At 37.8% G+C, this 12,500-nt stretch overlaps 1 protein-coding gene across 2 annotated transcripts; it reads left to right on the forward strand.

Moving 5' to 3' along the window:
- The first annotated feature begins 1,686 nt into the window (after nt 1-1,686).
- Nucleotides 1,687-11,191, forward strand: LOC138027245 (uncharacterized). 2 transcript variants are annotated; one of them, XM_068874798.1, is made up of 8 exons: nt 1,687-2,064; nt 2,200-3,085; nt 3,889-4,178; nt 5,293-5,769; nt 5,858-6,082; nt 6,285-6,516; nt 7,234-7,286; nt 9,613-11,191. In XM_068874798.1, the coding sequence occupies exons 1-5, from the start codon at nt 1,930-1,932 to the stop codon at nt 5,888-5,890; spliced, it is 1,821 nt and encodes a 606-aa protein (XP_068730899.1). In that variant the 5' UTR covers nt 1,687-1,929; the 3' UTR covers nt 5,891-6,082; nt 6,285-6,516; nt 7,234-7,286; nt 9,613-11,191. The 2 variants fall into 2 exon arrangements, with proteins under 2 accessions (XP_068730899.1, XP_068730900.1); XM_068874799.1 differs by lacking the exon at nt 9,613-11,191 and adding an exon at nt 9,024-9,560.
- The last annotated feature ends 1,309 nt before the right edge of the window (nt 11,192-12,500 follow it).

Raw genomic sequence — 12,500 nt, forward strand, 5'->3', positions numbered from 1 at the left:
GAAAACGTATGTTAAAGATTCCATAATTGGTTCTGGCTTTCGGAATTGCATAAGTCATTTTGCTAGATAATCTGGTATTATAACTATGTACATTCCTAACAGGATTAAAGTAATGGTCAAATACAGGAGGTAGGAGTTTATTATGAAACTTATACATAAATACTACCAGTTGAAGGGCAATAATATCAAACAGCTTAACAACTCTTAAATCTTTAAATAAAGGACTTGCATGTTCATTAAAACTATAGTAAAAGTAATTATTCTTAGGGCTTTCTTCTGTAATATAAATAAAGGTTGTAAAGTTGTCCGATAAGTACCGCCCCAAGCAACTATGCAGTAATTTAAGAAAGGTTCAACTAGAACATAGTATAGGCTAAGTAGTATTTTGGTACTTATGAAATAACGGAGCTTAGAAAGAATGCCTATGTTTCTCTTGACTTTTTTAGAAATATAAGTAATATGAGTCTTCCAATTTTGTTAACATTTGATTGTTTATAGATAAGATGACCTGTTTGGGCAGTTTTCTTTGCATAGGACGAAAAATGACAAAATTTGACTTATCAATATTCAATGAAAGTCTATTTGCACAAAGCCAAGTATGAACTTTCTCAAGTTCAGAATTAATCAGACTTTCAAGGATATTTAGATCCCTATGCTGTAAGAATAAATTTGCATCATCTGCAAAAAGATGAAAATCCAAAAGCTTTGAACAATTATGAAAATCATTTACATAGATGAGAAATAAGAGTGGCCCAAGCACTGACCCTTGGGGCACACCACAAGACACTGGTTGAATGTCTGAAGTAACAGCACCCAGGGATACAAACTGTGTTCTGTTTCTCAGATATGAAGTAAACCAGTCCTTAACAACACCTCTGATACCAAAGTAATCAAGTTTTGTGAGCAAAATTTGGTGATCAACAGTATCAAAAGCTTTGCTAAAATCTAGGAATATTCCACATGAATAATCATGGTCTTCGATTGCCAATTGCACTTGGTCAATTATACTAAGGACTGCATGTTCAGTTGAATAGTGAGAGCGGAAACCAAACTGTTTACTATAAATAAGTTGTCTCTTATCAAGAAAGTCAACTATCCGCTTATACATAAGCTTTTCTAACAATTTATTAAAAATAGAGAGTAACGAAATGGGTCTATAATTGTTTAAGGTTGTCTGAGAGCCCTTCTTAAAGACTGGAATTACTCTAGGCATCTTGAATTTCTCAGGAACAATTCCAGTAAGAAAAGATGTAATAAAAATTGTCTGTAAGGGACCTGATAATTCCCACTTAAGAATCTTTAAAATAAAAATAGGAATGCTAGAAGGACCCACAGCTTTACTAACATTAAGTTTAGCTATTTCTTCTTCAATTTCATTTTCAGTCACTGGAGACAAAAGCAAGCTATTAATAATAGGAGATGACATGAATTCCCTAGCAGACTGGGAAAAACTAGGGATAGAACATGCAAGATTAGTACCTATATTAGCAAAAAAGTCATTAAGTGCATTAGCGATTGGTTTTGGGTCAACAATTTCACGATTATCTATCACTATTTTGTTCACTTTCTGATTCACTTGGGTTTTAATTTGAATAATTTGCTTAATTCCATGGCAGATTCGTTTGCCATCCTTTACATGAACTGCGAAAAAAATATTATAATAATTTCTCTTAGCAGGAGCCATAATCGGGGATGGAGACCGTAAGTATTGGGATCCGCGCGGAACCATGATATGGGACAATTTTTCTATTTTTAGAACAAATTGCGCCATCCTGACGTCATATATCTGCGCGGACTCACGCACAATTCGTGGGTTCTCGCGTGGATGTTGTCCTCTTGCGTAATCAAATGGCGTGATAATAAAATGGCGGGCGAAAGTTGCGATTTTGTACAGTGATGCCAGGGGATAACAGCTGTGAATAAATTGATATGGAAGTCGATAGCTCTGTTAAAAGAGCAAATGATTTAAATTTGGAAGAAGTCAGCTCAGCCACACAACAAAAGAGAGTGAAAACGGTGTTTAAGACACTCTGGGATGACACGAACAGTGAGAAACCCTTTCAGGTACGTGGTACGCAAGTCGATTAATTAAATTTGTTGCTTTTAGTTTAATTCACGGCATCGGTTTTCACGCTCTTTCCCGGGCTTTCTGGACTAAAATAAATTAATTAACACCCAATATACTTCAATTATGTGCAGGTTGGTAAGCTTAACCTTCGTGAACACATTCTTGCCAAGAGCAACGAATTAAGATCTCTTGAAGCCATCGCGTCAGATCTCCAGGATCCCAGAGTAGAGGCTCGTGTCGAGGTTGTGGAAAGAAGTGGAAAGCCATCCCTGGTTGTCGTCAAGAAACGGAAAGCCTCTCTCTCTGACGACGTGCCTTTTGACGACGTGAGACTCGTTGTTGATGCAAATGGTGAATATCGTTTGTTTGTGTACCACTTTGAGCTCGTAAGAAGGGGCACAATTAATATTAATCAGCCGGGACAACTGAGAAATGCAATAAACGAAGTCGTCGAGAATCGTCCTTGTCCTGGAGTGGACACTAGGATAACTGGCCAGCAGGATTATCTGTCCTCAGAAGTAGAAGAACAGACCCTTCCTTGGCACAGAGTTTTGTCAAGAAATTGCGCGCGATTGATAAAAAATGCCCAATGTGAGAGTGGAAGAAAGTGTCGATGTTGCTACAAAACAGAACAAAAACTGTCAGAACGCTTAAACCAAAAGAAGTCTCTGACTGAAGAAGACGTAAGGAGCAGACAATCTGTGTCATCCAAAGTTCGCTTCTCTTGCCTCAGTCCAAAGAGCCAAAGTAAGCGATTGAAAAATATGCGGCAATCAAGGAAAAACATGACAAAGCAGGTCAAACGGTACAGAAAGAAGTTCTCTGTTTTAATGTCTGATACACATAGCTCTGACTTGGACAAATTGATGGAGCGAGTTGAATCTACACCCATGGGAAGAAAGGAATTTGAAAAATGTGTGGCAGAAGCTGATAGTTTACGACCCGGTGCAGGGCAAGTCTTGCGTGAGATATGGGATTCGGACAAAGTGAATTTCCGAAAAGATCAGGCAAAAAACGGTAAGTTTTAGAAGGTGTGTAATTTGATCTACATGCTTCAGGATACTCCGAAATGCAAAATTGTAAATTGGTCAGAAGATGATAAGAAATTAAGTAAGAGGAATTATCAGTAATTTTGCGTGATAATCAGTAACCAAATAACTTAAGGGGCTGTGTGAAGGATACGGGAAGAGAAAAGTTCACACTTTGGCACAAATATATCTGATCATCCCTGGTGTGTTTTATAAACTTCACTGTTCCAGACCACCACCCTCGCCCCCCTCCTCTCTTCCCCTGCATAGGGCTTTGTATTTCTCACTTAGGGTGTTCAGGCGAATGTCAGAGGAAAAGAGGAGAAAATATAAATAATTTCTGTACTTTTTAAATGTGTTGTATCTTTCAAGAGGGTTAAATAGCTTGGGCCAGGCCACTGGTCCCCTTCAAGGGTTTAGTCACAATTTCTTACATACTTCCCTCTCCGTTTTATATGGAAGTCCTCTCAGGTGTTCAAGAACACTAATAATTTTATCAATAAGAAATGCTTTTAGTTACTCTACAGACATGTATGTACAATGCTTTTTCTTCTAGGCCCAATCCATCTCATGATCACAAGGGATTCTGTTACAAACTATTCTTGCATTAAATTTTGAAATCCTGTATTACCCAGATATTTAGATGTGTTGATTTAGTAATCAAGCAATTGCTTTGGTTTTGGTTATACCACAATTTGAGGTTAGCTGAGAAGTCTAATTGGTAAGTAAACTGGTTTGATTTTGGTTTTACGACACTCAGCTTAAAACTGTTCTATACACGTTCTATTAAAGGATATGGACATCGATCTAATCGTTGGACTCAGGCGACTTGGCGAGTGGCTCTTGCTATTTATGCACGCTGCCCGGTCCTGTTTGATGACCTCAAGAAGCTGGACATTCTCCAGCTTCCATGCAGGAGATCCTTGGAGAGGGTAATGGCAAAGAGAACAGTAGAGGAAGGTATCCATGAAGAAAGAATCATCGAGCAACTCACTTTGTTTAATCAATTTAAAACCACTGCAGTCCTTAGTGGAAGACCAGAGCCACTGGGAGTTGGAGAACTCTTGTTTGATGAGACAAAGGTGAATAGAGGGTATTCCCTTTGCTTATCATAACAGCCATATTGGTGTATCTGTATTTAAGTTTTACTATATCTTCCTTAATGTTTGGTACATCTACATGCATATACATGGCAATCATCAATGATGTTATTTGAATCATTATAGGGCTCATTGCAGATCATGAAGTAATATAACCTATTTAAATTTTAAGCGTTTTTTTGCTGTATTGTTGAAACATGGAGTATGAACTGAGTTAAATTTGACAAAGTTAAAAAACCTAGCTCAATATGCAGTTTCGTCTGACCCCTTTTGTTATTGCATATACAGTTTTATGTTGTTGTTAGTGTAAATTAAACTGTTACTTTCAGATCCATTCAGTAACTCAAAACTGTTATTGGATTGGTGAAGCCTTTAAAGTGCCCATGCAGTACAAAATAATTGCTGCTTATTTGAAATGATTTTCAAAGTAAAGAAGAATGGAATTTCCCTTATAATTTGGAATATCTTTTTTCATTTTAGAGATATTCATGTTTTTGTATTAATCATGCCAATGAGGAAAGTGATCATGTCATAAATAGCTCCACTTGAACAACAAAATACTGAATCAAGAATATCTCTAGAAATATTGGAGCAGTGATCTTCAAACTTATCAATAGAAATGCACATCACAAGCAAAACAGAATGACACCTGCTATGTTGTTGCCATGGCAGTGCTCTTGGATCCAGTCTCTGTCTGGGGAAAACAAATATCTCCATTTCCAACTTTTTAAACTGGGACAGAGGGTCTTTCTCAGAGATTCACACATGGTTTACATGCATTTTTTCTTACCTCTCCCCAGTAAGATTATTGGCAGTGAATTATCCTTCTTTAAGATGATCTGGAAATTTTAGTCTTAATTGAAACAGGAACAGCAGCATAACTGTTGTCATAGCAATGGCACAGTGGATTTTGTTTCTTTTGTGATTTACATTTTTTTTAATATTTATGGAGGTATTCTTGATTGAGTGTTGTACTATTTTAGTGAAACCACCGATGATGTCATCACTTTCCTCATTTGCATAATATAAAAAATATTTTAACTGGAATTTCTGACCATGAAATGCTTTTGAAATAATTGTAAGTTGTAATTAACAGGTGCAGAGTAAGATTCAGATCCGTTGCACAGATGGTGTTGCCATTGGCTATGCAATGAATGAAAATGACTGGTCATGTCTTCATGATGTTTATGAGTCCCTGTTCATCTCAGAAGAGGGAGCTGGTCAAAGGGCAAGTTACGTTCTTCAGACCTACTGGCGGGATATGACATCTGGGTTTGAGTTTGCTGGGCCTTACTTTCTCCGTGAGGTACCCCTGGATGGAAAGTTTCTACATGACATCGTCTTCAAGGTGATCAGTACCCTTGAAAAGTACCGGTTCCATGTCATTCTATTGGTTGGTGATGGAGCTTCCTGTAACTTAGCCCTTTTTAAGAGGCTTTGTGGCTATGCAAATGAGCAGCTCCCAGTAGAAGACAGTGGTGCTGAACGATACCAGTTCAAGGCCAGTTTCATCAATCCATTCAGCACCAGATCAGACAAAACCTGCTTTGTCATGATATGCCCTGCTCACCAGGTAAGGTATTATAATAATTTAAGTATTTAATTATTCTCATGTGTACAATTTGTAACACCTGGGTGTTATTGTTTCTTATATTGTCCAGTTGAAGAACATCATTGCAGCTTTGTACAGTTAAAGGAACAAGGGGAAAAAAGCTTTCGAGAAGGGAGGCACTACTTTTGGCTGGCAGCCAATAATTGATCAATATTACAGGGATCAAGAGAGATCTGCAAAAGGTCTGGGTAGGCGTGTCCCTGGTCTGAGGTATAGCTATGTGCAACGTGACTGCTGGACAAGACTAAATGTTATGCCTGCAAAGATAATGCAGGTAAGAGAGGGAAAATTATGTTAAATTTATAGAACTTTATGGTTCTATTCCTTAGCTTGAAATTGACTAAAGAATGATAATTTATGTCATATATACAGATCCTGGCAATAATTAAGGTTCAAATATTTACAATTGAGATGAAGCTTCCATTTTTATGAATGGAACAGTGATAAGTGGTTTTGTCTACTTTTACATTCTACAGCAACGTTATATGATTGCAGCCTTGGAAGAATATGCAAATTTGAGTAGTGAAGGCCCAGAGAAAACTGATGTTGTGAAAGAAACAGCAAGGTACCTACAAGCATGCCACCACATTTTTGAAAAGGGAATCCTTAGCCATGTGTTTATAAGATCCAATGAGTCAGCTGTATTCAAAAACATACAACAGGGATGGAGATATTTCGAAGAATGGGCAGAGGAGCACAACAACACAGGTATGCTTACATCAAAAACTTTATTCAACAAACTGTATTAAGTCATTTGTCCATTAAAAAAGCAATCAAAAGATTAAAAGTCAAACAATGGGTCACTTTACCTGGCTGTCATTATGGTTGAAAATGAAAGCTAGTCTGTTTGATGAGGAAGTGATTCAAATGTTTAACATTCAACATTTTGGAATCAACTTCAATTACATTCACCTTTTTTCATTAGAGCTCCTTTTTTATTTGGCCACTTGAAAGTTACACTTCCATTGGATTACCAACAACTGTATGCTAGTTAACCAGTAAACCAGGCCATAATAAACACAACACCAAAATACAGTTGTAATTAAAATGATAGACATTCTTATAATTAACAATTATTCGCTGAAGTGGAGATAAATATCCACCACTTTCACTGACACTGAGGTGTATATACCACACAAGCTGAATAACTAGCAGCCCAAAGAGTAACTTTATTTGCGATAATTTACCAACAAAAGCCATTTTGTTTTTCTTCGGCTGCTCAGAGGTGAATAGTACTTGGTTAATCACCTCCAAGCTAGCCAATCAGCGTGCTTGAAAAGTACTATTCACCTGTGTGGTATATAATAATTACTTTTACAGTGTATGTATATTTACAATAATTTTCCCCTTGATCTGATTCCTCACGCCTAACTTTTTGGGGTGACAAACTGGGTTACATCTAAGTTTTCCTTTTAATCTTTGCAGAGTATGTTGACAACTCCAAACGAGCACGTGCAGCAAAGTTTTTAGCATGGCAGGTATTGCTGAATAAAGATTAACTTGTTTATTAAAGTGCCTATAACCCCAAAATATTTTTTTCGCTTAAATAACTCTTTGCACCTGTTTGAAAAGCATTGCGCCTTTTTGCACCTTTTTAGCCCTAATCTTGACTTTTTACAGGCTGTAAAAGTTACGAAATCTGACCATCATCTGTAACACGACCGAGCAAGTAAGGGGTATGGGTCTATTCCTGGGTTGATGTCACAAACTTATTTGCATGCATGTTTACAAAGACTTAATACGATGTAAATCAGTCTGTGACGTCAACCCAGGAATAGACCCATACCCCTTACTAGCTCGGTCATGCAACAGATGATGGCTAGATTTCGTAACTTTTACAGCCTATAAAAAAGTTAAAAGGTGCAGTTTGTTTCGAACAGGTGCAAAGATTTATTTAAGCGAAAAAAATATTTTGGGGTTATAGGCACTTTAACATTATCTTGTTTACTATTTTTTAAATGTGCATTTAAAAGATCAAACTACATCCCTCCTGGTCCTTGGAGGGAAGACAAGTGTTCCCTTTGATGGGGCAATAGTATATATAAACAGTAGCCTCCATTTGGGGCGAAAATATTCTAGGATATTTGTCCGCGGACATTATCTGCTCCGAGAAGCGAACAGCTTTCGGAGAGCACAGCTTGAGGAAAACTATGAGCTTCGAGGAACGGATAATGTCCAAGGACAAATACCCGAGAATATTTTCGCCCCAAATGGAGGCTTTCATGTTTATTATCCTTCAAATATTTTTCGCAACGCGAGTTGTTTTGACAATTGGGGGATATTCTCGGATATCCCCCAGTTTTAGCTGGGTGATATTCGGTCAAGTGACGTGTTTAAGCCAATTGCGTGCGAGTGAAAAGATTTGATGAATTATTTAACAAATAAAGAAGCCTAAGCCGTGTATTACACTGTGATAAAACACGACAGGCATTTGAGAACACGAGGGAAATGTGGAAAGCACGAGCCGCAGGCGAGTGTTTTCTACATTTCTCGAGTGTTCTCAAATGACTGGAGTGTTTTATCACAGTGTAATACACGGCTTAGGCTTCTTCATTTGCTTTATGATATAGATTTTACGCGCGCAAAACGATAAAACACGCTTTTTCGATGTTTTATACTCTGATAAAACATAGGTTTTTGACCAATCAGAGAGCGCGCGCAGGGTCCTATCTATGTTATAAATATAAATAAAAGTTATAGTACATTATCATTATAATTATTATTATTGAAATTCATATATTTGAATGTGAGTTAGGATTAGTTGTTTACTAAGCCCTTTAAGGGGCATTGTCACGCTACTTGGCAACTTTACAAAAAGCCAGGTGTCTTCGCATTGATTGAATTTCAAAACTAATGAATGATCTAGTTTTGTTATTAAAGGCTATTTGAATGTACTGAAACTGTTTCTTGTCGCCTGTCGCTATGGATGGCATGGATTGAAATAGATTGAAACTTGAAAAAAATTGCCAATTTTTTCAGGTTTTGATGCTGCATGTTCCAAAAATCCTCAAGAAATTTATTATGGTTAGCCCTCTCTGATAAAATTCCGTTGATGTATTCGTTGTAGCTTTACAGAAGCATTTTGTTTAATGATTAAAGACCCAAAGTAATGATTTTATAAGCACAGAATTGACCTAAAACAGCAAAATCCTTGTGACACTGCTCCTTTAAATAAATGGCATTTCTTATTTAGCTTGCCTTTTCTCTCCCTCTAGACATTTGACCTTCAAAGAGTCATGGTCTTTGGATTTAAACAGTTCTCGTCATACTTCTTTGATAATTTTCCTGGATACTCTTTGTCTCCATTGCGGCTCTCAATAAGTCGCCTTGAATCCCTGTTTGGCACACTCAAGTTCCATGCCCATGGTTCTCTAAGTGCAGGGAATTATGGGTCATCTCTTGGAAGGGTTCAGTTGAGACAGGAGCTGAAGGTCACTGCTAGAGCCACAAGTCATGATCAGAAGGGCTACAGGGACCAAGAGGTCCTTATATCTGGCCCTACAAATGTGTCCACATTGAACACTGTTTATCAACAGCCTTACATTGAAATCATGGCACATTTTGTTCCTTATGGTTATCAGGGTGTTAAAGAATTTATTTTTCCCTCCCAAATTTCTCAAAGCACTTTTCAGGGTAGGCAAGGTAGCTCTGCATGCACCCTAATAGCCCTTGTAATGGGTTTTAAGTTCTCCTCTGGGTTGATTGGTGAACCAAAGAAAGTTCTTGAAGAGGGGTGGTTTGTTCATGTGGTTTCAAGTATTTCTGGGGGCAATAAAATCTTTGATGAATGCTTTTCTGCTGCAGGAGTTGGTGGGCTTGATGTAGAAGATGCATTCAGCTCTGTTGGAGATGATCTACACCTCCTTTCTTATGAGGATCCCAAAGATTTTTTTATTACTGGTAATAACTTCCAGGATGTCATTTCAAATGTCAGGGAACGGGCAAGCATGAAACAGAAATCAGTTGGCATCTTTGTGTCTGTTGGGAGGACAGTAGTAATTTTAGTTTGGGAAAAAGGGGCATGTGCAATTTTTGATAGCCACAGGCATTTACAGTATGGGTGTATACTTTCCCATTCCCTACCATCCAAAGAAAACGAGTTAATATTGTGGCTAGCCAAGACATACCAGAAGTTTTACAGCACCTCGATACAGTATGCCCAAATCACTTGGGTGGAGTACAACAGATAATGTGCCTCTGTCATTTCAGAAAAAAAGTACATTCAGTACTGTTAAAAACTGTTGTGTGGCTGAAGTTGAAGTAAATTGATTTCTCCTCCAAGCATTTCATTTTGTTAGTAGATAACAATTCTTGTCATAAAATCTCATTTCAGCCTGGAATTTTAATTTTTTAATGAAATGCTGTGTCTTTTTTAAGCTGGCTGCACTTTGGCATTAGTCATTGGTCACCATTTACATAGGAACAAGAAAATGTGACACCAAAATATATTAATTGTTATAAATAGTCTTTTAAAGTCATTTGACTGCAAATATTAAAAACTTTTCTTGATCCTTTATTTATTACATATTTAAAATGGTATGTACTGGTGTGCATGTAACTTACAAAACTTGAGCCATACCTGAGAACTATAGATATTAATTATGTCTTTGTGCTATAAAGACATGCAGTCCTTTGATGGGTCTTTCATTGAATTCATACAATATATTGAGTGCAAGTTTCAAGTTCAAAATAACATTATTCTATCACTCAGACACATTTTTTTGGTTAATTTTTCTGCAGCTCTAACAGTTACTGAGTTGGAGTACCAATGTACCTGATAAGCTGAGTACAGCTCTCAATAAAAAGATCAAAGACCTCTTCAAGCTGTCACTTTGGTTATTCTTTTGTTATATTACTTACTATTGTTTTTCAGTAAAAACGAGACTTGTCATATTATATAAGGCAAGCTGACGTTGCCCTAAGTATAAACTATCACAAAGAGACCACTTGAACTGGTCTGCTGCCTAGAAGAAAGCGTAATTAAGTTTGTAAGATCATATTATTAAGCATCCTTAATTAATTAAGTACGCTTATCGACACTGTAAGTTTTCAGCTTGTCCCTCAAGCTTTGGTCGGCTGAAACGACTTTGCCCTCCTGAATCAGTTTTTTCTCTTCTTGAGCACTATAGAATTCCTTAAATCTGGTATTACATATTCTCTTTACTAGCTCTTGCCATATGGAGCAAGCCCTAATCTCTTCAAATGGTGCTGTGCATGCCCTTTTTGATGCTGCCAAAAATAACTCTTGTAGCTCCTCGTCTAAAGCAACCGATTGTTTTGTCAGCTTCATAAGGTTTTTTGGATATCTCTTCAGATTTTTTTCAGTCAACATTTCTCTTATTCTTTTATCTAACGTTAACAAAACAACAGTAAACTTACTATTGAAGAAAGTCAACTTTCCCTCGTCCAACCTTTTTAGACCCAATGGCAAAGATGTTTTCTCCTCTGCAGAACAGACCATTTCAGACATAATTTTAACTTCGGCTGCATAATTTTCCTTTGTCGCTTCTGAAACTCTCCTGGCTCCTTTCCGCCCATTAACAATCTTTTCTCTTCCTTTCCGTAGTTTGTGCAGCGCCGCCCCAGATACTCTAGCAACGTCCACAAAGTCGGAATCGACAACAGTGTCCGCGCCTTCACTTGCATTTGTTTGGGTTTTCCGTTTGTCAGTGTCAATCTTAATTTGCATGACTGCGCTGTGAAAATTTTCGTCAAGTGCCCAGTAGATGGTGTTAAGAACAACGGCAGCATGAAAGTTGACTTCGTCTGTTTCGTTCTCCTGCAACTGAATGGTGGTGACAATTATCTTTTTCATGTTTCTGCAGACTTCTGATTCCTCCACCGTCAACAACAATTGGGAACAAATAACTGAAAACGAAGCCCTTTTGTCACTGTTTTTCACCTTAGCGCTGGATAATTCGGTGAAAGCTTTAATTATTTTGGAGTAAATATCCCGACAAAGCTTCACAAACATTACCCTGATCGTGTCGCTATTGAGTAGGGTGGACACCATTTGCTTGCGAACTGGAAATATTGACAATGATTTTTCATTTCTTAATTCATTTTCGCAATGTGTTTGTGCACTCAAAACGTAAGACTTAAGAGTCTCCTCCAGCCTTTTTACGTCGTCGTTAGAAAGGTATTTTCCAGAACTCTTTTTCCTTTTCTCTTTACTGGACTCATTCCCCTGTTTGTTTCTGGCTTTTGGTACCTTTTTCCTCCTTACATCTTTCTGTCCTCTGCTAGGCGATTCCTCCCCAGACATGTCCGACGAATCATTTCCACTCGATAGGTCGGAAAAGTCACTCCACTCGTCTTCTGAATCATCCTCACTTTCATGTTCACTGTCAAGGTCAAGGAAGTTGTCAAGGAGGGCTTGGCTTAAATTTGGAAGCGATACTGCTGAGAGAAATCCTATATCTGCCTCATTCACGAAGGTAATATCGCCCGCCATTTTCCCTGCGCGACATCCGCGAAAATCCTTGCAGCAATGTACGTGCGTGTCGCGCACGCGATGGCGCAATTTGTTCTAAAAATAGAATAATTGTCCCATATCATGGAGCCAACCCCAATACTAGAAATGGCGCGCGCTTACGGTCTCCATCCCCGATTATGGCTCCTGCTCTTAGCTAATTTGATTAAGTGATTCAGTTTATTCCTGTAGATTTTAAATTTTGCATGGTAGTAGATAG

The sequence above is a fragment of the Montipora capricornis genome, chromosome 12 (genome assembly GCF_036669925.1).
Source record: "Montipora capricornis isolate CH-2021 chromosome 12, ASM3666992v2, whole genome shotgun sequence".
Lineage (NCBI taxonomy): Eukaryota > Metazoa > Cnidaria > Anthozoa > Scleractinia > Acroporidae > Montipora > Montipora capricornis.

Bases quoted from the DNA above. Each gene is read 5' to 3' on its own strand.
- LOC138027245 (XM_068874798.1), top strand. From the start codon at position 1,930: ATGGAAGTCGATAGCTCTGTTAAAAGAGCAAATGATTTAAATTTGGAA. The intron at 2,065-2,199 runs GTACGTGGTACG...AATTATGTGCAG, and splicing joins ACAGTGAGAAACCCTTTCAG to GTTGGTAAGCTTAACCTTCG. The intron at 3,086-3,888 runs GTAAGTTTTAGA...GTTCTATTAAAG, and splicing joins AAAAGATCAGGCAAAAAACG to GATATGGACATCGATCTAAT.